Raw genomic sequence first — 25,057 nt, 5'->3', positions numbered from 1 at the left:
CTGCACTGACTTTCTGCAATGAAAATGTCCATTATGTGTCAAACTGTTCCACGGGAGTTTAAGAATAAGTGTTTAAAGCACAATTACATAATTTCTCATGAAAATAGAATATTAAAATGTTAGGCATGATTAAAAAACAGTGTGGGCTTTCAGCAATGCATCCGGTGAAAACACATTGTCATTGCTGGTGTGTTCACTCCAAATAATGTGGTGGAAAATCTATATAAAAAAAGCAGAACAAATCTTATCAAGACCATTTTTGTGCCTCTAATGAACATACATGCCAGAACCAGGAGATTACAACCAGGCATTTGAATGTTCTCTGTGTCCCCCAAAGTCAGTGGGGAGATTAACAGAGCCCCAAGTTCATCATGGAACAAGGAGAGGTAAATTGTGGCGTGGCTGCCACAGGAAGCAGCCAGAGCAGGGCACAAGTCTCTGCAGTAGCAGTGATTTATTATATCTCTTTTTTTGGCAACTCTTAAATTAAAAAGGTCCCGGGGCTCGTAATTTGAGCCGTCGTGGCTGGGGGGAGCAGGCAGCCCTGGGGTGATGAACAGCTCGGTGCCCTGAGAGCTGCTGCCGTGTCAGGCTGATGGCACAGGATTTAGAGCCTTTTTTGTCATAAATGTAAGAAATCACTCGCCTTTGGAGGCTGGTGCAGGCTCCTCAGAGCTGCACAGTCCAGTGGGATAAAATGTCAGGATAAATGTGCCTGGTAAGATCTTAATTTGTTTTTGTTATATGTAAAGTGGTGTCGTGTCATATCTTTATGAATTTTTGCTGCCCCCCGCCCCCATCCTTCTCTGGGTTAAGGTGTGTTCAGTGCACAGGGAGGCTACAGCTCACCTACCAGAGAGCTCTCCTTTTGTTTTCTGCTGGGTTTTGGATATACAAAGCCCAGATTTTCCAACCCTCGCCTGAGTTCAGTGCTGGCACTCCCTTAGGAACTCTTCTGTGAGGTTGCCGTGATAACTCCTAAAGGGCTGCACAGGGATTTTTAATGCTCAGAATTCAGAGTGGGAAATTGTTTTGAAGGGCTGAGGCATAACATGAGTAAATATATACTTGATCTTTATATGCACACAGTTTGAACCAGGTCTGACCTGATTTTCCAGAATATTAAGTGTTAGTTTTTAGTATTATGACCCTTTGTTACAAGAACAGGTTCCAGTTGACTTTTTAATTCTTTTTTCCTTCTTGTAACACTAAACTTTTTTTTTTAATCAGTGAAATGTGTACTCACTGTAGACTTTACTTTTAAGGTGGGTAAAGGAGGGAATTTGATCTTTTTCCCCTCTATAGAATAAGATTCCTTCATTGTTCCCTAAAGTGTGCCAAAGCTCCTAAGTCTGATACTCGTGACTGTGGCTTAACAGGAAGAGATTCATCCAGCAGAAAACAGAGTTCTTAAACTCCATTTGCCCCAACAGCTATTGTATTATTTGTTTGAATAGAATAACTGGAAAATCTCCAGAAATTAAGATTCTTTGTGTGAATAAAGCCTGCAGTTACTGCTGCTAAATAGCTACCTTAGCTTGTTATGCATGGTCTGTTAATGTAATTACAAATTAAATCACATTTAATTTGTGCTGAAATTCCCTTTTGTTATAAAAGTATGACTTTTCTTAGCATGGCTTTTCTGTAGCTGAAATAAAAACTGATCCTTTTTCATCTGGGCAGGTTTTCATGTACCTTCTGTCTGGGAAAACCTCTGAAATGATGGGTTTTGTTTAAACACACACACAGACCAGACATTAATATACATGTGTGCAGATATTTACATATATATTGGCACATGTTTCTGTGTAGGAAACAAAACTTGGATGTTTTGGGCAGTGTATGTCCCTAATTTTGACCTCTTATGAAATGATTTAACACACAACCTTATTTTGACTTTTGTCCTAACTGTGGTAATTATTCTAATGCAAAATTAAATGTTTACCTTTCAGGCTGCGTTGCTAAGGAGAATGTGGGTTGGAGCTTGCATTTCTGGGAAAAACAGATTATTTTTAAGGGTTGGGAGTGGTGGGGCTTTGGAATTAACTATGTGTTATAGGACCTGAAAAGAAGGAAAGGTGATTAAATGTGATGGATTATTTGTTGAAGACTGCAATAAGATTTATGTTAATGGATAAATGTGAGTAAACTTGAATGATGACAGTCTTGGCAGTTGTTCAGACAGCCAGCCTGTAATGCAATATATTGTGAAATTAGTTTGCTGTGATAAAATATTTCCCAAATTAATTAGAGTGAAAGAGAAGGAAGTGCTGGGTGAGAAACTGAACACAGTGCTCAGAGTTTCCACTGTAGTAAAGCTCTTAGAACTTCAAGCAATCCTTTCAGAACTTGCTGACATGAAAATTTTAAAGAAATATAATTGTTAGACTGATGACTTTTTGGCTCTTCATAAAGAAGTCCATCAAAGACTGTGAATGACCCGAGTTCCACCTGGGACCTGGGGAGGTTCTGGTTCTTCAGAGCTGGAGAGCAAAGGAGTGTTTGGAGGAAGGGTCTCGGTGCTCCCACCATCTGTGTCCTGCTCGACATGTTGCTGTTTTGGGCTACTCCTCTGAGACCTTCCTTGCTGTGTGCACAATTCCAGAGAGAAAACACCACAGGGTGGAAAATTGGACCCAGTAACAGGCACTGGGAAAAGTGTTGGACTTGTGCTGACAGCCTTCCATGGAACTGGCTCCCCAGTCCAGCTGGTAACCTTGATCTGTTCGAATTTTCTCAAAACTCCATTGTTTGTAAGGAAAGGAAAAGGCCAAATCCTGTTCCAGGTTGAGATTTAACTCCAAATTTGAGCTTCAGGATCCAAAGGAAGCCCCTGGACTCGTGTCTAATCCCTGGCAGAGGGTGCTGGGCTCGTGGGTCTGTAATGCTGGTACATGAGTGGAGCCCTCCCCGTTATCCATGTGGTTCAACAGTGGGAATATCCATCCTGCTTTTCCAGCTGGATTTCCTCCATAAACTCAGAATGAGCAATATCTCTGCCAGGGATGTAGAGAATGCGGAGTGAGGTGGAAGGAGGGGATAGGGACATGTCTGCTTCTTGCCAAAGTAAGAATTCATGTAAATATTGGAATAAATCTGAGGCCCTTTACATAGAACTTCCTGAAGTGAGATCTGCTGTAGTGTCAGTATTATCTGACACATCAGACTGGGATGGAAATGGTCTGTACAGCTCAGAGTTATTCAGATTTTAGCCAACTTTGTGCCTTTCTTAAAAATTTTAGAAAAGCCCTCTCATAAAATTTAAAAATTTTTACTTAAATATCTGCTCTGGGCAAGGATCCTGCTGTGGGAGGGTCTGTTCTTCAGCAGATGTGGAGTCACTTTGTGCTTTTGACAGTCCTGAACTTGAGAAGTGAAGATTCAGGTGGCTGCCAGGATGGTTTTCAGAGCTTGGGGCACAGGCACAGAGTCTGCAATGTTTGGAAGAGGATCTGCTTTGAAACCTTTCCCGTGTGTGGATCAGGATGTGCTCCCACAGCTCTGTGGTGTATCCTGATTTTTGTTGGGACACTTCTGTGAGGGGGAAAAGTACAAATGCAGGTGCCACAAATTCTTTAGAAAGCTGCAGCAGTTGAGATGGTCACCCTGAAATTAAACCACTGGAAGGGCTTGAGCTGTAGGATTTTAACGAGGCTGTTGAAGGGCAGCAAACCCTGCAGTGGGCTGGGGGCTGTTCCATTCACCAAAATTTCATGTCATTGAAAAAATCCTGCAGAAAACCCTAAGGGGGTTGTGCAGGTGATAATTCCCTCCAGCGAGGAGGTGGCACAGCTGAGGTCTCATGTGCCACGTTCATTTTATGCTGCTGCTACCTCTCCTTGTGTGATCACATCCATATTCCAGGTTGTGTTTTTTTTCCTCAGTGCTTCTCAGGAAGGTGTGATATTTTAATTATTACACAATTACTGTTTGCAGGGCTCTCAGAGTGATTGGGACAAAGAGAATTACACTTGCCCAGCTCAGGAAAGGTTAAACATAGCAGAGTAATTATGGAGATTTTTCTGGTAGTAGATTCCACAAAATAATCTAATTTACTGTCTAATTTTATCTGCTGTACTTTACCGAGACAGCAAATAGATTATAAGATGTTTTGGGAATAGTAATTCAAAAGAGGGGAGGAAGAGCCCAAACCTGAGGGTATAACTGGCAGTTTGACTACAGTAAATTAATAAAGGCTCACTGTATTTTGTGATAATGAAACACAAAAAGCCTGTGAGTGAGGCATCCAGAGCAGGCAGTAATTGTGTATTAGGGGTATGTGACTGAGGGATGTATGGAATGCATGTGAAAGGCTGGAATTTGATTTTCCTCTTCCCTGACATCTGAACGATCAATCTTTGTTGCTTTTAATGACACTTCCAAATTATGTTATCACTTTTATATTAAGCTGATTCTTTGTCTCCAGTGCCTGAAATCTGATTTCTTCACTCTTTTGTGGAAATGCTTCATTGTCCTTACAAAATTAAGATGTTTTTACTTTATTACAAAGGCAGTTTTCATTTAAGCCCCGAATTTTCCCCCAGCTAATGCGTACAGAGGGAATCACCAAGGAGTTTGTTTCCTTCCGCTGAGTTTGTAATGGATCAGGTATTGGTAGACCGAGCTCAGCTCTAGGATTTCTTGAGGGAAATAATCCAAGAGAATAAAACCATGGCGCACATAGTGGTGGCTGAGCACTGTGTAACCCTGTTCCTTGCCAAAAGGAGAATTCATGTGAACACTACCCTGTTACAGGTGGTTTGTGAGATCCCTTCTGACAAACTTTTGTTGCCCAAGTGGCAACACTGCTAATTTTTAACAGTTATAGCAACATCTTAACTGCTGGTTCATAACCACAGCAATCTGGTGCCTCCCCCTGGAGATGTTACTTTTCCAGAGGGTGGCAGTGGGAGAAGGAGCAGCCTAAGGCAGGTGTAGCTTTGGGATGGGTGACAGTAGTGGATATCCTGAAAAAGGCACTGATATCCTCAGAATGCCATTATCCTTAAGGTTATTCCAATAGCCTTTTACCATTCCTTTGGGATTTGACAGGCTCAGCTCCCTCCGTGTCTGTGTCCTGGCTGTCCCTGGCACATCCAGCACATGTCCCTGTTGGCTTCAGGTCTCCCAGTTTTCATCCCAGCCCTCAGCACCTTCTTTGCTACTTGGATTAATTCACCAAAAACGCAAGAACAAACAATCAAAGCAGGTGTTTTCCATGATAAAAGAAGGTAGAAAACTTCCTTTGTGGATGTGTCAAGGCCCAGGCTTGTCTCACCTCTGTATTTTTCTTTAGGCCTGGTTTTAGTGCAGCCTCACCGTGTGTTCCCACACAGAAGCCTCAGTGACATTCCCAGCAGCTGGGAAGCTCTTCATATATTTTTTAAACTCATATCTTCACTCAGATTCCCTGCACTTCTTCCAAACCAACCCTTTTGTGGTTCTCCTGTTACTCATGGGAACAGGATGGCTTCCCTTATGGAATACCTGGATAGGGATGTCTCAGGATGCTTTTAAGACTGGTTCCTGTCACTTAATTCCGGTAATGGTTTTGTTTGCCCTGCTTTTAAATGCATGGAACCAGGCATTTGATCAGCAATTATGGAAGTATCATAAATCAATATTTATGTGGCAATTAGTGAGATGAGCCAAAAGTCTCTGTGTCCCAACGATTTTCTTTTCCAAGCAGGTCCTACCAACATAATTCTAGGAATTTCAACCAGGTTGGTTTTTCTACATTGACCACTCTCCACTCTCTGTAGGGACCAAAATTAATTGTTGTAATGTATTTTTAGTTCCTATTTTGGCAGAATTCGGTCCCTTCCTGCCCACAAGCTGTGGCTCAGGGATACCAGGCAGGAGACCCCAGGTAGACTCTTCCAACTGGAATTAAGAAACATTCTGGGTCAGCATCCAGGCACGATTTGTGTCTTGGCTTGGGGTCTTTTGGCATTTTGCTCTTAGCATTTTACTGTGGAAACTTGGAGTGTTGAAGGATCTTGGAAGGCCTGTACAAATCTGTGGTATTCCATAAAGGGCAGTGATGGTTGGATATGGCTGGAGGCTGAGGATGCTGCATTGAGATCAAATGCCACTTTATCTCCTACATTTAGCATCAAAAGCAGATGCTTATAAGGACTGAATTAGAAACTCCCCCCCCCTCCCTTTCACAAGTCAGAGGGGGAAGTTCTGTACAGGCACTTTGTCACCTGGTGAATTTGTATTTTGAATTTTTTTTAACCTGTATCTTTTTTTGCAATATTTCATCTTACAGAAATGGCTTTCCTTGTCGCAAAAATTCAATTACTATACATTGTATAATGTGCATTGCTGCTCCTTGTGCTGTAAAGTCTGTCATGTTACATTCACTCAGCTTTCAGCAATAAGTCATTCCAGCTGCATCTGCAAAATGCATTTTTTTTTAATGATGTGGTGACGATACTTCATTTTTCTCCAGTCCTGGTCGCTCTTGACTAAATACCTCGGCTCACATTTAATTAAGAACAACTGAAGCCGCAAGTGCAAAAAAGATGAGCTGCTCTTGTGGAATTGATGGGGTTGAACTTCATTGGAAACGTGAAGCCGAGGTTGGAATTTGATCGTGTAATTAAAAATCCTCTCTGTGAGGTGGTTTTGTGTACCTGGCACCCAGAAGGGCGAGGTGGAGGTGGTGTCCGTGGAGTCACGTGTGTGTGTCTGTGTCCCAGGTCCGGGCGGTTCCAGCTGCTGGCCGGGGGCTCGCTGGAGATCCGGGACGTGGGCGAGGGGGACGCCGGGACCTTCACCTGCATCGCCGAGAGCGGCAACGACACTGCGGCGGCCCAGGCAGAGCTCACAGTCCAAGGTAGGCAGAGACTTCACTGCCAGCACTTCTCTGGGACACCTGCCCCAGGAGTTCTGTCCTGGGCTCAGTTACAGACCCTCTTTCACCTGGGTAAAACCCCTGGTGGGGTTTGGTGCCCCATTAAAAAAAAACACAAACTCAACCGACAACGACGATGAACCGCCCCCTAGTCCTGTTCTGAATGTTGGTGTGTTACTCTGGGTTGTTGTTCAGACTGCTTACAATGTCATAAATAGTCAAATATTATATAACACAACTTGAGCTTGCCTCAAAGCTGCTCTACATGCTTATATAATGCCATTTACTTAAAGGAGGACAAGGGCCACAGTGTGGCTGAGCACATCTGGAAGCTGACCTGTGGCACCACAACGTAGGTTGTCTTTGGAAAGGACACATATAATGGATTTTTGGTAATCCGTAAATACACTGCTGTTTTTAAGGAGCTTGACAGAAGATAAAAGCTGAGATATTTAGTAATGTGCTGGTTTATTGTGTATAAGTGTTCTGCTTACTTTTGCAGGCTGTTCTTACTAGAAACAGCACTGAAATATTGATAATGCTGTTTGTAAAACATCTTACTTTAAAAGCAGATTTGGTAAGCAAAGAAAGTAGGAATGGGGAAAAATACAGGTAGAAGTTTGGCTTCTTGGCCTTTCTTCCATTCTATGAGGAAATGTTTTTTATTGATTGGATTTTAATAAGGGTTTAAAATTCTTCAGGTGGAGTTTCAGGGCGTGTACAAGGGGTTCATGTGTGCAGGGTCCTTGTAAGAGCTTAACTGGCTTGTTTTATCAGGATTGTGGTGCTACAGAGTTGGTCTGATGGGATAAACTGAATCACTGAACAACCATGAATAAAGGTTTACATATAGACAAAACCTCTGGGACCAAAAAGAACTACTTGGACTGAAAGCATTTTGAAAGCCAACAAATTCTGGTCATGCAGAAAAAACACCCACGTTTTCTTACCTTATACCTTGGCCAAAAGAATAAAGATGTGGTGCTCTTAGAAGTACTCACATGCTTGAGGTTTAAGAGCACTTGCTGATGGTTTCACACAGTTCACCACATGCTGTGTTTAATTCAGTTCCAGCCTCTGTACTTCACAGAATTGGCTTTGTGTTTTATGGGCAGTGGCAGCAATTAATAACATTAATGATGTGATGCAATTAAACAAGAGATGGATAAGAGTGAGATTATAGCCTTAGTGTAGGACATCCAGACAGGTCACTGGGGGATGAAAGTGAGCTGGAGAGAGCTCTTTTGCTCCTTATCTGAGCTAATGTAAAGGATTTCCTCAGTTGGTCGTAAAGATTGAGAATATGTTCTGCCAGTTCTTCTGTGCTGAGTTTTTGTTACATACCTGGCACTAGAAAGAAAATCCTTTAATGCTTGAGTGTTATAATATATTAAAGATTCGACAGAATGCATTTCAGATAGGGGCATTTCTGATTTTACTTCTCAGTTCTAATCTTAATTCTCCTTTCCTTTGAGAGGTCACTGTGGGGAGTAATTGTATTTCTGCATTACTGTACTTTGGTGAAGGGTTGAATGGCTTGAGTAGCTGTTATCTGATCACTGTATCATTTCCTTCTGGACTAGAGAAATTGTCATCTCTTATACCTAATAACAGCATGATTCTGCTTAATTTAAGCTCCTTCTACCATTCTTGGAAATTAGTCTGGCAGAATTTCAGGCAAGAAATCCATTTTTTGGGTACTAATTCCCTTGTCTCTCCTATTTTTCTGCCTCTCTCCTTGAAGCCCCTGGGTTTTTTGTTGGGAGATTTCAGCAACACATTTGGGGTTGTGCCAAGGCAGCCAATCTATTCTCCCTTCTGTTAAACATTTCAGTGGGACTCTGTGCTGAGGGCTGGGGAAGGTGCCATTGCCTGGCACTGTTAGGGCAGGGAAAGTGAAAAGAAGGTCCTGTGGTGCCTCCTTACTGAGATTTCCCAGCAGTGCCAGGGCCAGATCAGCTGAATTTTCCAGACTGAAACAATTTGCTTTATCCAGCTGTAAGGTTAAATTGTGCCCAGACTAAAAAAGAATGCTCATTAAAGGTTATTGTGCTGCAAGAGCAGCTTTTCTCTGTTCTTTAGCAAGGATGTAAAACCCTGGAAGGTAACACGTGTCTCTGGTGTGGTCCCAGTGAGCTGCCTTGGCCTGGTTGCTGGAATACTCATTCTTCCATGGCGGTGAGGATGGAATTCCTGACCATCCCTCAAGGGTGGGGTACCCTCAGGGGTCTCACATGAGGCCTCAGCTGGCAGGCAGTACCTGTGTTTTACTGTGGGTCCATGGGATATGGCTGGAGAAAGCTTATTGCCAGCTGCATGCAGGTGTGTCAAGTCATCACCCTGGGAGTTCATGGGGTTTTTCTGTTAAATTTGGCACCGGTTTCAATCTGGATAAATGGTACCTTGAACTAATGCAGTTAGATCCTGTTGGTGTCACTTAAAGATGCCATGTATTTCACACTGTCATCTCTTGAACCCCTGGGTCATAAATGAAAGGGGTGAGAGGAGCCTTCTGTTGCCCTAATGTTGGGTTTTAAAAATGATTTAATTTCCCTGCACACAGCAGTAGAAGGATTGAATCAGAAAAATGACTTTAACTAGGAAGGAGTACTGGACTAGAAAAGTACTAAAGGGTCCGGGAGAGGACTATACAAATCCGAGTCCTCAGTCTCTTTATCTGCCCTGTGGAGCTGGGAGGTGGAATTAAGAGGATTCCCTTCAGTTTGGAAGGAAGTTTTGGCTGCCCCATCCCTGGAAGTGCCCAAGGCCAGGTTGGAGCAACCTGGTCTAGTGGAAGATGTCCCTGCCTGTGGCAGGAGATGGAATGGGATGAGCTTTAAGGTCCCTCCAAGCCAAACCTTTGTGGGATTCGGTGACTGGAGATTTCATGGACCTGTTGGTTGCACACCCAGTCTTAGACTGTGCATTTGAGGAGTGGTTTGATGTGGAAGAGAACATGGGACGTTGTGGGGGAAGACCTGGAGCTGAGAGAGTCTCACCCTGAAGCTGAACATTGCTGGATCCCACATTTGAGACAGTCTGTAGGGCCAAATCTCAAATGGGTAAACTGTGTGTGCCCCTTTGTACCTGCTCACTTTTCCTTGTGTGCCAAAAGCCAGTGCCGTCCCAGTCCCAGGCCAGGACTGTTCCCGTGGTGGAGGCAGGAGTTTGGTGTCTGCAAAGTGCAGTCTCTCCTGGCTGTTGACAGAGCTCTTCCTGTGCTGGGGACCAGGTTTGTTTACAACCCGTGTCATGAGCTGAGAGCACTGGGGAAATGTGTTTTGCCGTCCCCAGCCATGAAAGAATCCGTAGTATTTCCCTCAGATAAGAGTGGGCGGTGATGGCAGAGGAGCTGGGGAAGCAGGTCATTGCTGTGTTTCATCTGCCCAGCCCGAAAACGCAGTGGGGCTGCGCCGGAGGGGCAGGTAAATGTGGGAAGGTTGTAAGTTCACGTTTCATCTGGGAAATAGTTCAAACTGATGGCCATGCCCAGTGCCCTGGGGACTGCTGGAGTCAGGTCACAGCATGGGCTTCCTGCCCCTGCCTTGGTGCTGGGGGGGATTGTGAGCTTTCTGTTGAAATATTTACTGCAGTTAATAATGAACCAGAAAATAATACAAACCAAAACCATTTCCATTTTCATTCCCCTTATTCAGTTGATATGGCAGGTCTGAAGTCTCGAAAATAAATGAATCCCTGTGTTTGTGGGGGAAGAGGCAGAGCTGCTCTTTATTGTTGTTGTCTGTTATTCCCTTTCAATGAGTTTTTGGACTAGCAGAACGTTGGCTTTTGCTGTCTAGGACAGCATTCAGTGTCTGATAGTGTATCTTAAATGCTGTGCATTAAATGACTCGCTGTGTTAATGTAACTAAAATTAAAAACAGAAAAAGAAAACCTTAATTCTGGGTATCTATAGTGGTAAATCAGAGGTTGCACATGGCAATAGGCTGATCACTGCCTTGTATGTGCTGCCAGAGCAAATTGTATGGGGAAAAGCAAGTGCAGAAGAAGTGCTTTGATAGAATTATCAAGTTTTTTGTTTTGAAAGGAAATAATGGAAATCTTTTCAGTAGAGCTGAAAAGGCTTATGCTAATGGCAAAACCTTATTCTAGCAAAAAATACATGTATTGAAGTGTTGGTCATAAAATGAAACCAAAAGAGTTGCAGAAGGAAGAACCTCAATGTGGAGAATCTTGGACTTGTTTTCCAGTGTTCTCTGTGGCAGCTGCTTTGGTAAAAGCTGGTGCCATCCTACTCCAGAAATTGTGGCATTAAATCCTGCAGCAGCAGAGCAATCTGTCTGGGTAACTCTTATTTTTGCATTAAGCTTTTGTTATTATTGGAAACAATTCCAGGGAAGAAATTTGAACCATCACTGAAAATTGCCCAAACCTTTCTCATACCTTCTCGATGAGCTTCATCGATTTCTGGCTCTAATTAAGCTCAGTGCTGTATCTTGATGAGAGGCTGCAGCCCAATTAGAGATTCAGGAGATGCTGCTCTAAACCCGAGGCTGCCAAAGGCTCCTGTTGGGGACAGAGTATTGTCCTTGCTGGGTATCCCACAACTGCTCTGCTGCTGGAAGTGAAAAGAACACCTTGGCTTTGTGTGAGTTATTTCTTACCCTTGAAAAGGTAAAGGGACTTCTGTTAATGATCTTTTTCTGTAGTGATACAAACCCAAGGCAGTCAGTCCAGGAGTCTGGTGGGGAAGCTGAACTCGCTGTCATTTTGGTCACTACCTTTGCACTTCAGTGTGTTGTCTGGAACGACTTTCAAACAGCCCTTGCTGCTGCTCTGAAGTGTCGTTTAATGTTTATGGGGTTGTACAGTTTGCTTGTGAAGTCAGTTTAATATGAATATAAATAGTTTCTGAGGAATTTCTACCTCTGTCCTGTTTGTATTCAAGGATAATGTTGCCAGTGAAAACATCATAAACACCTGTTCAGATACACACGTGAGGTAGGAGGGAGATGGCAGCCTTATTTTAGAGCTACATCACTTGTTCAGGTTTACCTGGACACCAAAAGAGCCCATCTACAGGAGGTGTGTAGTTTTTAATACTAAATGTAAACATCCACAAAAATAAAATGTCCTTTGCATGATGCAAAAATCACACTGATGTGTTTGAAGACTGTGGGATCTGATTTCTGTTGCCCACAGGACTTGGGCTCAGCAGAACCTCTCAGTTCCTGCTCAGTGGCTAAATCTTCTTCTGTAGTTGAACTGTTGTAAATTTATTTTTTGGTCCGTCTTGATGTTCTTTGCAGACCAGGAGAAACATTTGTCCGGTTCTTGCCGTATTTCAGAACCACAGGACAGTAAAACTTGCTGAAGAGAGCTTGCCACAGTTCTTCATCACAGGAGCTCAGAAAACTATTTAAATGTATTTCCAAAACTCATGAATGAGCTTTGCTGGAATCTGAGGGAGGATTCATTCCCTGGTAGCAGTGCAAGTGTTTAACATTCAGTGGTGGTGTCAGAGAGAGTGAAAGCTGTTGTGGGAGCAACTCAGGGAGCCTTGCCAAGTCCTGATCTCTGCTGTGCTGCTGTGTCTAAGGGGAAAAACACTGGGAAGCCCAGGGCTGGGATGGTTTTCCGACCTCTCCTGGGGTCAGGGTTGAGCAGAGGCAGCTGCTGTCGGTGCCTTGTGCTGTGCATGTGATCACGGTCTGGTTCCTGTGGCCAGGGATGATCCATGAAAGCTGGTGGTGAGGACAGAGGTGATGTGTGACCTCTGTGTGGACCATCCCCAGGTCCGTGGGGTGTGGAGGCCCCAGACTGGGCACCCATTGGATCAGTGGGTGTGTTGTGGTTTAAACTGGGCTCCAGAGGGGTGAGTGAGGGATGTCCAACTCTCCAGGCATATCCACCCCCTGGCAGGCTGGGATGAGGAACTGGAAATGGGTGTACCTGCTCCGGAGCTGCTGGCATGGGATGTGTCCTCCTGGCACCGATCCCACTCTTTGATCACCCGTGACTGGGAATGTCATGATCCCTCTGCATCCAGACCCAGCAGCACGTGCTCTTCCCACAGCCAGGACTTCCTGCTGGCTGGCAGGAAGGACCAGGGATGTGGCAGGTTTGTGCTTGGACTCCATCCCAGAGCTGTCTGGAGGGACCCCGCAGTGGTCTGGGGATGATGATCGTGTGTCAGGAGAGGCCTTTTGTCTTAAGAAAGTATCTTTTCTGAGTACCTGACAAGCATGAATCGTGAGACTCTTTTCCATGAAACAGCTGTAATTCCCTGGACACTCTGATTATATTTGGGAAAGCTTTGTGTTACAGAGGTGCTGCATAGTTTTCAAAGAGATTTTTGTGGTGCTGAAAAAACAGTTGCAAAACAACCCCAAATGAGTAGGGTTATTACTTGGAGGACACATCCTTTGGGCTGAGTGTCCATAATGGCACTGCATGTGGACTGGGAGGTAATGTCTGCAGAACTGCACGTGCCAGGAAGATGAGGCACACTTGGAATTCGAAAAGAACCCCTTTGTAAGATATATGTATATCTATGTATATATATATAAAATACCATTAGGAAAGACAAAACCAAATTATCAGTAACCCATACAATTCACACAAATGGTTTGCCTTGTAAATGTTCTTGAGTAATCCTTGGGGATAATGAAAATGTTACTAAATTAAGCAGCAGTGTCTTAAATATCTACAGCGTCGAAAGTGATATTGAACGGAGGGAATTGTAAAAGCTGGGCTCTCTCTCGGCTAGAATTTCTAATAAATTAAGATCATAGTAACAGGGGTTTCAACCAGCTGCTGCTTTAGGGAAAGAAATACTTTTTTCCCCAGAAATGGCTTTTAAAACAACAGGCTGAGGTTGCTGTCAGTGCCTCTGGCCCGGGCAGGCAGTTACAGGAAAGGCAAGGTTTTGCCCAGGTTTCACATTTAGATGTGTCTGTCTGGTCTCCAAACTAAAAATGGACTTTTTAGTTAGGAACAAGCTTTCCCCAACACGGGATTTACAACTTTAGAAGCCAATGCCTGAAACAGGAAAGGTGAGCCCAGCTGGCTCGTGGTTCCAAGTGCTCTTGGAAAGATTCAAAGGTACAGCAGATCTCAACTAGGCTATAGGTTTTTAGTATTGGTTTTATTCCCTGTCAAAAAGAGATGACAGGATTTCAATTACAAACTGAAAGCTGAAAGATTCAGTAGTAATTTTTAAGTTACACATGCCAAAGACTTCCAAGAAATGTGAATGTGTGAAAGAAGCAGCTCATTAAAATGCCTTCTTTCCTCTAAGTGAGAGCTCTTTTTATAGGAGTTTTGCCCTAAATGGCAAGTAATTTTCTCTGTGTATCAGGGTCATCCTTCCATTTTAGTTGGTTGGCTCAAGCTCTTAAGTTGAATTTTTGAATTTATGGGGTTTAATTTTTTTTTTTGGTCCATTTCAACAGAAACTTTTGCACTGTTTTCTCACCACCAAATTTTATGATGAAAGCTGAGGGTGATGTTAAAGTGGAGCTGCTGAAGAACACCAGGCATTCCATAAATCCATCCAGAGAGAGCCCAGCCCATAAAGTGAACATGCACTTTCTTTCAAGTTCAATTTTTATGATCGTTAAGCTGACTCTCATCCCACCAGATAATTGATTTCTCTAATGGGAGCCAGATTATTGCTGGTACTGGATGTCTCATTATACGAACTCTGGTCCTTGGCAGGGAAGTTTATCCCAAAGTTAGAGAGATGAAACAATCCAGTAATTTGTGGGAAGGAGGCGGGTTGTTATCAGTGGTGGCTTATTCCCTCTGCAGTCTTGCAGTTAATTAGTTTGCCTTCGTGAGGAGAATAATGTCAAAGAAAATCACTGTGGAGTTTTGATTCCTGGAGTAAACAGGGTTTTGTTGGTTGTGGTGTCAGTGGAAGTTACACACCCTGTTCTGCAGGAGGTGGGGAGGCCTTTGGGGCCCGTGTGAGCTGTGGAATTAAGTTCTTTTGTGCTCCTGAGTGACACTTTGAGGTGCCCTTTTCTGAGGGCTGCTGTGAGGAGACCTATAAGGAAATGGGAGCAGGATCTAAGATGCTGGATAGAAGGAATCCAGGCTCACAGAGGGCTACTTAATGGTTAATAAATGGCAGAGGGGTATTTTTATATTATTTTTCTAAGCAGTCCTGATTTCTGGCAGCTCTGCTGGTCTTATTTATTTTCAAGTGCTGACTCAAAGATTTCTTCTGTGATCTCCCTTTTTCACATTCTTAGGAGCTTAAGTATAGTCTCAGTGTAACGTTAAACAAAGCATTTTACAAGTGAGGATATAAATTGCTTTCCCGTAGGGTAATTCCAAGAACCCTTGTGCTCTGGAAGTGACATTCCCCAGGTTATGTGCCTCTGACTTCCCTCAGATGGGTTTAGTTTCACTAAAGTACTTTGTCCTGTGAATACAATTGGAATAGAAGGATTTTTGGTGTTCCTCAGAAGTCACAGTACTTGAAGGGGCTGCTGGAATCTCCCCATCCCTGGTGAGTTAATACATGGAATGTAGGGTGGGAACAACTTTTCTTTAGGAAGGAGTGAGGGTATTGCCTTACAATGGCTGTAGCCATGCAGGCTGCAAAACCTTCCCCAAAAATGCTTCTAATCAGTCAAGGCCCAGATCTGTAAACACAAGGAGCGGTTCCCCTGAGCAGGATGGTGTGTTTTTTCCACAGGGGTGTTGCAGAGTGGAATTGTACTTGAAGGAGATGTGAGTTTTAGCAGCCTTTGCAAACAATTGTGCTTCATGCTCCCTAATTCATCAGGCTCAAGAGTATTTTGGAAGTCCAGCTTCAAATCACTGTTCTTTGTTTATCCTGATGGAACATCTTTGATGAAAGACTCGGGGAACAACAGGCCAGTCAGTGTTGCCTCAGTGCTGAGCGAGGTCATGGAGCAGATCCTGCTGGGAACTGCACTGAGTCATGGAGAGGAAGGAGGTGATTGGTGACAGATTCACTGAGGGCAAATCGTGCCTGACAAAGTTGGTGGCCCTTCTATGAGGGGATTACAGGCAAAGCATCTGACATGGCATCCTTATCTCTAAACTGGAGAGACATGGAATTGTGGGATGGGCCACTCAGTGGACGAGGAATTGGCTGGATGGTCACAGCCAGAGCTGTGGTCAGTCCTTCCCTGTGAGGTGGGGAGGCCCTGGCACAGGTTGCCCTGAGAAACCGTGGCTGTTCCATCCCTGGAAGTGTCCAAGACCAGGGCTCTGAGGGATTGGAACTGGATGGAATTTGAGGTCCCTTCCACCCATCCCATTCGATGGTGCTGTGACAGGGATGCTGCTGTTGGTGCTTGCTGGCCCTCACGGGTGTTTTGGGAAGCTGAGAGAGGCTTTGTGCACAGTGAAGAGCCAAAGAGGCTGGAAGGACAATTTAAAATATGCCAGTTTTCTGTACTGAAATCTCTTTTGAGGTGAGTTTATAGCAGCTCATAGTTCAGGGAGTTGAGTCACTACTGTGGAACACACATTTCACTAAATTCTAATGATTTATATAAGCTCTGTGTGTTGCTTTAGGGAGAATTTTTAAAATATAATTTTGCCATTCCTTTCCCCTTTGGGCAAATAATTTCTCTTTGGCTTTCCCAGTACATGTATAATTAATAACTTTGTTTACTGACAATGTCAACAATAACACAGCTCTGATTTATAGTGTTTTATCTTTTCCCGTATGCTTCCTCTGGCACATCATGAAATGCCAGGTAGAGAGCAGAATCCATGTCTTAGGGAGGTGGTTCTAGTGGGAGGATAATAGAAAAATAAAAGCTCATGACCACTATCCCGTTATATTCTTTTTTGCTGCAGAACAAAACGTAAAGGCTCAAATTGTAGTGCTGCAGATAACTACTTGAAGCTTTGTTTTGGACAGCTCTGCAGGAATTTGCATGGAGTGGGAAGGGAGAATCACCACTGGAGGGTTTATGGAGCTGGGAGGGAGGTTTGGTTACGTAAGCTCAGGCTTGTGGGGCTCCAGGAGCTGCGGTGCTGCTGTCCTTGGCACCGAGTGTGGATTCCCTTCCAGTCACATCCTTAATCTGCACTTGCATGGTTCTCGCTCTGCTAATTTGCTTAAACGATCATTAGTGTGATTAACCATTATAGGAGTGATTTCAGAGTTGCTAATCTCCCTGCTCCTGCCTTTGATTACAGCTGGAATAGTGCAGGCAACAACTTGCAGGATTACAAGCAGGAGAACTGAGGATTTCAACAATTAACCTCTTCACTTACATAAAATTTTGCTGATTGTAAGCAAGAGCAGGAGCTCCCAAGGAATAAAGCTTTGCTGGAGCCTCTCAGTGCTCTCCATGGACTGTTGTGACTGTCAGCAAAGCTCTGCATCATCATATCAATCACAGCAACATCAGATCAGGAGTTGGAGTACTGGGGTAAAATACTGTGGTTTCAAACCTTAAGCTGGTTCCCTTGCAGAACCTGAGCTTGGTTTTTCACATGGGATTATAATTGTTGATACTTGTTTTCTAAGTAAAAGAGAGATTTCTTTAAAGTGCAGAAAAATATCAAGTGGAGTATTTGAATTCTGGCTGTGGTGCAACCTGGTGTAGTGATGGGCCTGGCAGTGCTGGGCTGGACTCTGTGATCTTAAAGCTCATTTCCAGTTATTCACCAGCTTTTCTCTAGGCAGGCTCTGGGGTTTTACTTCTGGTCACTATTTCATTTACTCGTTTGAAATGTGTGATTTCTGGAGGCTCTTACACCTTCCTGATCTATTGCCTGTTCCTAGTTTGTGTTTTAAATGTCTGGATGCTCTGCAGTCTGGGTCTGTTTGCCAGGAAAAATTATTTTGTTGAATATTACAAACTTCAAAAATTTCCTTGGATTTGAGATATACTCCTTATCTGTAATACTTGCCTTGATTTATCTTCCTTAAGGAATCCCAAACTTACTGGATTTTATTTAAGGAAAAAGGACATGACTAGGATGTGTGCTTTCCTGAATTCCTGGTCTGAATTCCTGCTCTATAGCTGGAAGCAGTGACTTTGTGTGCTGGGTTGTGTTTTAAGATAAGCAAAGACAGTAAAGGCAAAAGGACCTGGCAAAAGGACCTGTGCAGGGTGGTGAGAAACATCCCCAGACTCCAATTTAGCACTTCTGGAAAACTGAGAGATGAATTAGAAGATTTTTGTGCAACTAATTGCACAGATTGTATAAGTGGTTAGAATCCATTTTTTAAATTAAAAAGGGCAATCATAATAATAATAATAATGGCCAGTCTTCGCGTGCGAAGATCCGGGGAAGGTCTTTACACCTTCCAGCCTGCGCATTGGATTTTTTAGGTGAGACACAGTGTGCGCAGAACTGAGCCCACCCTTTAATCCTAAAGTTCATCTGCCGGGGCCAAGCGAGCTTGGACGGTGGCAGCGAGGTCCTTAGGACGTAGGTGGGTTGCCTTTAAGGGCTAACGAGCCCCACCTGCCCGGGAGTGGCCCTGACCGGGAATCGAACCCGGGTCTCCGCGGTGATAGCGCCGCGCCTTTACCACTAGGTACAACACATGTGGTGGTTCAGTCATAGAGAAGTAGAAATATAATTCCATATCCACTCTGCACTAACTCCACTCATGTTTCAATTTGTAACTTTAGATCTTTGGGCATGGTGAAGTGTTTTTAAAGGTTCATCACCCTGGATTTCTTTCCTGTTAATCCATCTCTTGCTCCCATCCCCCCCATAAACATCTTGTATTCACCTCATCCCTTTTTCTTTATTTTGAACCAATCTGTTAATTTATTTAGGTTTTCTTTTCCCAGCTTATATGGGAAAGGCTGAGCCAGTCTGTCCTTATTCCCCCACTACACCAGGACATGTTTTTATGGGCCTTTATTGGATCCTTTTAGTTGTTTCTTCCCAAACAGCAGATTCTTGTTTGCTTGTTCCTTACACGGAAGCTCTTCTTGAAGTGGATTGTAATTAAGGTTATTTTGGGGATTTGTAAATTAGAAGGGACTTTGATGTGAAGATAGGCCTGCATTCATTGAGCTGGAAATGAAAGCAGTTGGATAAATGGGAATTGATGTGTAAAGGCAGCCACAGAATTCGTGTCGTTACAAGACAAAGAAATGGAAGAGCATTAACTCTCTGTATCTTTTTTAAACTTGATCAGAGAAAAGGTATTTTTTTAGTGCCAGGATGTGCCTGGTTCCTGTGAGTTGAACATTCACACCATGCCATGGTGAACGTGAGTGGCTTAGCTGATCCCATCAGTTATTTTTATACTTTACCCAGAGCTGGTCTGTTTTTTCCCCAAGTGAGCTGAAGTGATCTGTATTCCGTGAACAAATGCTATAAGATTTGAAATGATCTCAAAATCTGTGTCCTTTCTGACCTCTGGCAGCTCCTCAGCCCACAGCCCTGCCCCACTGTGAGGCTGCCCAGGGAAACAGGCCAAGCTAAGGACACGTCAGGGCTTGCTGTCTTTAATTTGTCACTTCCTCCTTCCCCTTGTCATGGGATAAAGTGAGGAAATTCTTAAAATGCATGTTCTCCTGCTGTTTCTCCCCGGGATCCTACTGCCTTGTGCAACTTCATAGCACTCCTTGATTGAGCAAATACTCAATATTTGATATTTTTTTTCCTTATTCAGGGGGTAGTACCATGATTTATTTATTATGCTCGGTTCAAATCCATATTTATTCCTGTTTTGGTATTCAACTCCATGGAACCTGAATCATTCATAACCACTAATGAATGTGTTTTTGCACTCTGCTGAAATGAAGTGGTATTGAATCCATTTAAAAAATTGACTGGGACACAGAAAAATTAAGATGAAATGTATCCAGCTGTTTTAGTGCCTCGTGTGAGACACTTAAACATTGATTTTTCAGGATATGCAGCTCCCAATCTGTCCCTTCGGAGCTGTGACTGGTTTGTGCCCTGGGGAGCGTGAGTGGCTCTGTCCAGCCCTGACCCCAATCACAGGGCCCGTGGGCCACAGTCACCCCTCAGAAGTGGGATTTGCTTCCTAAACATCCACCCAATCCCACCAGAGGGGCAGAGGTGGGAAAGCATCTGATTGTCCAGGACTCTGTTCAGTCCAGGACCATCTATTCCCTTTTCCAATCCCTTCTCCTCTCTCCAGACACCTCCCTTCTCTTGTGCATCTTTGACAAAAGGAACAATTTAAGAATAAAGAATAAAGTTTGACTTTTTTTTTTAAATTTTTTATCTTCACTGGTCAAAATTGTCTAAACAGTTGTAAACTTAGGACTTGAGGTTTTGAGGAATGCAATTCAGAGAGTAAAACAGTGGTGGAAAACTTGGCAAGTTATAAACTCCTAAACAAGGTATTTGGGTGTCATTCACTGTAGATGGAGACCTCAGCTATATCTACACTATACAGATAGATACACTATCTTTATCTGCACATACACTCTCTATATCTACAGATACAATATACAGAGATATATAGAACAGGGAGTTGTGTGGTTTTGCTTGTTCTTCTAAAACCAAAACGACTGTGCCATTTGGTCTTTTGGTTGAGAACCAAAACCAAGCAGCATGGGATTAAAAGTCACCTTAGAAGTGAACAACTTGTCTGCATTCCTGCTTCTCTCTGAAAGGGCCTCTAGAAGGGGGAATATCACAGAAGTTTTTAAATTAAATATTAGTTCATTTTGTCCCGGCCTTGCTGCATAGGTGTTCATACACACACAGAGAATAAATATCCTTAAGTCCTGAAGTAACAGTGATCAAAACAGTGCTGCAGATCCTTTCATTAAATGGTCTCAGGAGAGGTGGAGGGTCCCTGTTGGTGTTTTATTTGAGAAGGGGCAGGAGGGATCTAAATGGATGCTTCTCCTGCAGCTTCACTCACGAGTGACTGGAATTGAGGGTTTCAGCTGGAAATAGCTGGAAATTGGAAACAAGACCCTGAAGGCTCCAGGCCTGTGTTGTGCACGGGGCTGTCTTCTGCTTCTTGTGCTTTGTGTGGAAAATGAGGGCTCTGGAATTCAATAAAAATTTCATTGCCGTTGGCGCTGCTGTAAGAAGTTTAAATTTTGATGAGCGTTCTTGTTATTCAGATGTTTCCATGGTACTTGGAGGAGGTTCAGGGTCAAACAGGCGTGATTTCTCCTAGAAGGGCTGGGGAAGGAGAGCTTAGTAAAACAGAGGAATAATGAATGTAACAGTTTTACATTATTGATGCCCAGATTAAGGTTTTTACTTCTAAAAATTATCCTCGAAGTCGCTCAGATGGTTTGCTTTGAATGATAATCAGTAACACCCTCTGATAAGCACTGAGTGAGCTCTGGTTTAGTTTATTGCAGTTGATAAGCTTTTCCATATGATCTGGTTGTCTCATTTTAATATAGAAATGTATTTTGTCATCTCTTCTTTGTCATGAGTTCCTCCTTAATTGGGAAGTTCGTGTGATAACAGCACATTAATCCCAGACTGTGCCTTCAGAAGTTTGCAGAGGATGTCCTTAGCCAAAGGGTGGATTCAGTCTTAACAAAAAGGAAATAAATCTTTGGTATCTAAAATAAAAACTGGTCATAGAGTGGCTTTACTGGAAGCACTGGAGGGAAGGTGACAGTGCAGAAGGTACTGAGGCAAAAAGTCTCACACAGGTAGAAACAAATTTGCAAATTTTTTCCTTACTGGTGTGCAGATGGTGTAAGTTCCCACTTGCCCATTCACCTGTTGTGTGGAAAACCAGGACAGTTTAGGTTGGTGTAGAGCAAATATTTACTGGTGGGTCCAAATACTCCGAAGTTCTAGAACCACAGAATGGTTGGAGTTGGAAGGGCTCTTTGGAGATCATCCAGTGCAACCAGGGTCACCTGGAGCAGGTGATAAAGGAACACAGCCAGGTGGGCTTGGAATGTCTCCAGGGGGAGAGGGAGGGGGAGACCCCCTAATCTCTCTGGGCAGCTGTTCCAGTGCTCTGCCACCTCCATGGAAAGAAGTTCTTCCTCGTGTTGAGGTGAAACTTGTGAAACTTTGTGGCCGTTGGTCCCTGTCCTGTCACTGGGCACCACTGAAAAGTCTTGGGAAAGCAGCTTTTCATTGATCCTTGGCCAGAGTTCAGGGCTTGATCCATGCAGGGAATAGCAGAAGAAGCTCTGGCACATCTTCTCCTCTGCATGGGGCACTACCATCACCCCCCACCCCAGTCCTTGTGGTGCTGTGGGTCAGAGTGCAGTGGCTGCACAGCACCCGCCTCGTGTCCCTCATCCTGGGACACGTTGGAATGCCAGCTGCAGGAGGGCTGTGCTGTTTCTGTCACCCTGTGGAGCTGCAGTTCTCCCACAGGGACAGTCCTTCCAAGCCCAGGGCAGTTTGCAGAGCACAGCAGAACAGGCAAAAGCAGATAGGAATTCTCCATCCTAGGCTTTGGCGCTGCTGGGAGTGTCTCCCACAGCTGCTGTGTCTGAGTGCAGCTTCAACTCGACCTGAGGGACAGGCCGTGCTGGGGGAAGTATTTCATTGGCACTTGGCTCCACATCCTCAGCTGGGACACACCCTGAGCGTGGGGCTGAGCCTGGGAAGGGGCTGTGTGGGAGCAGAGCACCCAGGGGAGGTCTGTGAAGAACCCAAAACTGCTCAGAGGGAGAGCTGACTTTCCCCAGGTTCTGCTGCGCCCCCTCCCCAGGTGCTGCTGGGGGTGGTTGGGTGTGTTTACAGGAGCACAGAGGATTCCCAGGCACAGCCTCCCTGTCCCACTCTTGATAAATGGAGCTCAGCAGCATCATCTTGGTCAATGTTCATCCCTCCTCATGCCCTGAGCACCTCTACCCAATTGCCAGACTCACACACCTGAGGAGGGGTAGTGCTTTGGAGTCACAGAGAATCCAGACTCAAATTTGAAATTTATTAGGGCTGTTGGAGTTGTTATTAGGGTATTAGGGTTGTAAACTGGCTGCCATTCCAGGGTGGTGACAGCAGTCATCAGTGTTTGGTCTTACAAAGGGTGATCTCTATAAACGTCCAAAGTTACAGTGAAAAGAGAAGAAACCCCACCTCCAGAACCTCACCAGGAACGACAAGGAAAAGAAATTATCATTCTCATGTTTATTTGCAAGTAAATTAATACAAAGCTCCCAGTCACTTGCTAATAACATACAAACCTTGTGATAGTTTTTCCCAAGTCTGTCAGAGCTGGGAGCCTGCCAGGGACAGCACAGGGTCAGAGATGATGGAGTGTAAAGAGAAAAGGGTGAGAAGATGGCCCGGAGCAGAAAAGTGAATTCTTGCTGTCTGTGTTCTCTGCAAAATTGGAAACTTTTGTCCTGAATTATATTTTATTTGTTCAAACAGAGGGAGCTGGAGGGAGGTCCTACCTGAAACTGCAGAGCTAGTGAAATAATTCACAACAAATCCCTGAAGTGAACAGTGAGTGATCAGCAGGAGCAGATGGTGTTCACTCCACATTTCTCAGCGAGATGAAGTGTGAAATCCTGAGTTCCCAAGTGTGCTGTGTAACCTACCACTTAAATTAGCACACTGCAAAAATCAGACAGAAGATACTTGGTCAGTGTGAAAGGAGGGTTTTTAGAGATCTTTTAGGGGAGATCAGGGAAGCTGTGGATGAGTTAATCCCGTGTCTGGACTAGTTAAATTGACAAGAATTGTAACAAAAGACAGTAGTGTTGGATGTTTGAATCCATTTGTGTGTGTTTTGTGTGGAAAAGTCACACTTTGCTACTGAGAACCTTTTGAAGGATGTTGTTGCCCTTCCTTTCCCAGAACCCCTCTGACTGTGTCCCTCACTCAGAGCTGGGAGGGGTGCTGGGAGTCAGAGGCAATGTCCTCCTGCAAGAAAAGGGAATGAATCCATTGTTTAATAGAAAATCAAAGTGGGAATAAGGTGTTGGTTCCAGCAGTGGAGCTGGATCCCCACTGAGTCTGTCCAGCATTTCTGTAGGTGAGCTGGAAAAGGAGACTTTGGGTGACAGACTTTGCTGTCCTAAGTTCACTGGGGTTGTGAGAGCAAATGCTGCCAGTGAAGAGCCTCAGAAAGAGAAAGAATTAAATGACAGGTGGAGTTCAGTGCCCTGCACCGTAAGCTTGCACAGGTAAATACAGACTGGTTTGTTTTGGAGGAACTTTAAAGCCCGTCTCGTTCCACCCCTGCCGTGGGCAGGGACGCTCCCACTGGACCAGGTTGCTCAGGGCCATGTGAAAATGGTTCTACTCTGTAAAATCACGACTGCTCTGAAGGAAGGCAGTAGGAAATGAGTCCTCACTTCTCTTCTTTGGCAACTACCAAGAGACATCACCTGGTGGTTTGACTCCAAAACAAACAAAATTGGGTAAATTTTCTACGTGAGCATCACATGGAGCTTCAGGGCTGCTGAAGGCTCGCCTGGATCCAAAAGGCAGCTTTTTTAAAGGCAAAATCCAACCAGGATGAGGAAACACAGAGGTATCTCCTCTTTCTTAAGAAATCCCTCCTCCAGGGATTGCTGAATGCTGGGAGAGCATCTGGAGATACATTGCTTTCATGCTTCGCTTCAGTGCACTGTGTGCCCTTCCCTGTGGATGGGCAGCCTCTGTTCCCTGGATATCAGGGTGTGGTTTTGGGGGAGCAGGGCATGGCAGGGGCCCCTTGGAAAGGTGGGTTCTCCCAACACTTCACACTGTTGTTGAGCAGGGCTGGCAGCAATGGACAGCATTTACACTAAGTTTTGTACAGACAGGATTAGGGGCATGTGGATGATGCTGCAGTCCTGCCAGAGCTTTGGAGCCACCCCATGAACTGGGCTGTAACTGCTGAGGTAAGGAAAAACCAAAAAATACTGCTCAGGCACAGGGTGCTTGGAGAATTCACCCTGTGTTCCTGCACCTGGAGAACTTCCCAGACAATTCCCCTGTGGGAGTGGGCACGTGGCCTCTCATGGTCTGCAGTCCAAAGCTCCCAGCCTGTAGTGAGAGCTCTGCTGGGCTCAGAGCCTCCTGCATGTGGAGAAGTTGCTTTAAGGGACAGTTTTATTTTATTAAAGCTCATACTGAGAAATAAAACCTGTTTTCATCCCAGGCTGGAAGAGGAGCAATTAATTTCTTGGAATATTAGTGTTAGTGCTGTGCAGGAGCTCCTCCTGTGCCAGGCAAGGATGATACCTAAATATGTACGTAGATACACGCAGTATTTTTCTTTGTGTAACAGAGTATTTCTGTGTTAAACTCTTGTTGGAGGTGTCCAGTTCCATAATCCTGCCTTTGCTCAAATACCCA

At 44.2% G+C, this 25,057-nt stretch overlaps 1 protein-coding gene across 11 annotated transcripts in view; it reads left to right on the top strand.

The window, feature by feature from the left end:
• The window catches only part of NEO1 (neogenin 1), a 165,263-nt gene that overhangs the window by 70,785 nt on the left and 69,421 nt on the right, over nt 1-25,057 (top strand). For all 11 annotated transcript variants that reach the window (XM_050309060.1, XM_050309063.1, XM_050309062.1 and 8 more), the window contains exon 5: nt 6,708-6,844. In XM_050309060.1, coding sequence (XP_050165017.1) covers nt 6,708-6,844 — 137 coding nt within the window. The remainder of the gene's footprint in view (nt 1-6,707; nt 6,845-25,057) is intronic.

The sequence above is a fragment of the Myiozetetes cayanensis genome, unplaced genomic scaffold (assembly GCF_022539395.1).
Source record: "Myiozetetes cayanensis isolate MyiCay16 unplaced genomic scaffold, myiCay2020 scf14, whole genome shotgun sequence".
Classification (NCBI taxonomy): Eukaryota; Metazoa; Chordata; class Aves; order Passeriformes; family Tyrannidae; genus Myiozetetes; species Myiozetetes cayanensis.
Note: the sequence above shows the minus strand (reverse complement) of the source record. Positions and strands in the feature narration are given on the sequence as shown.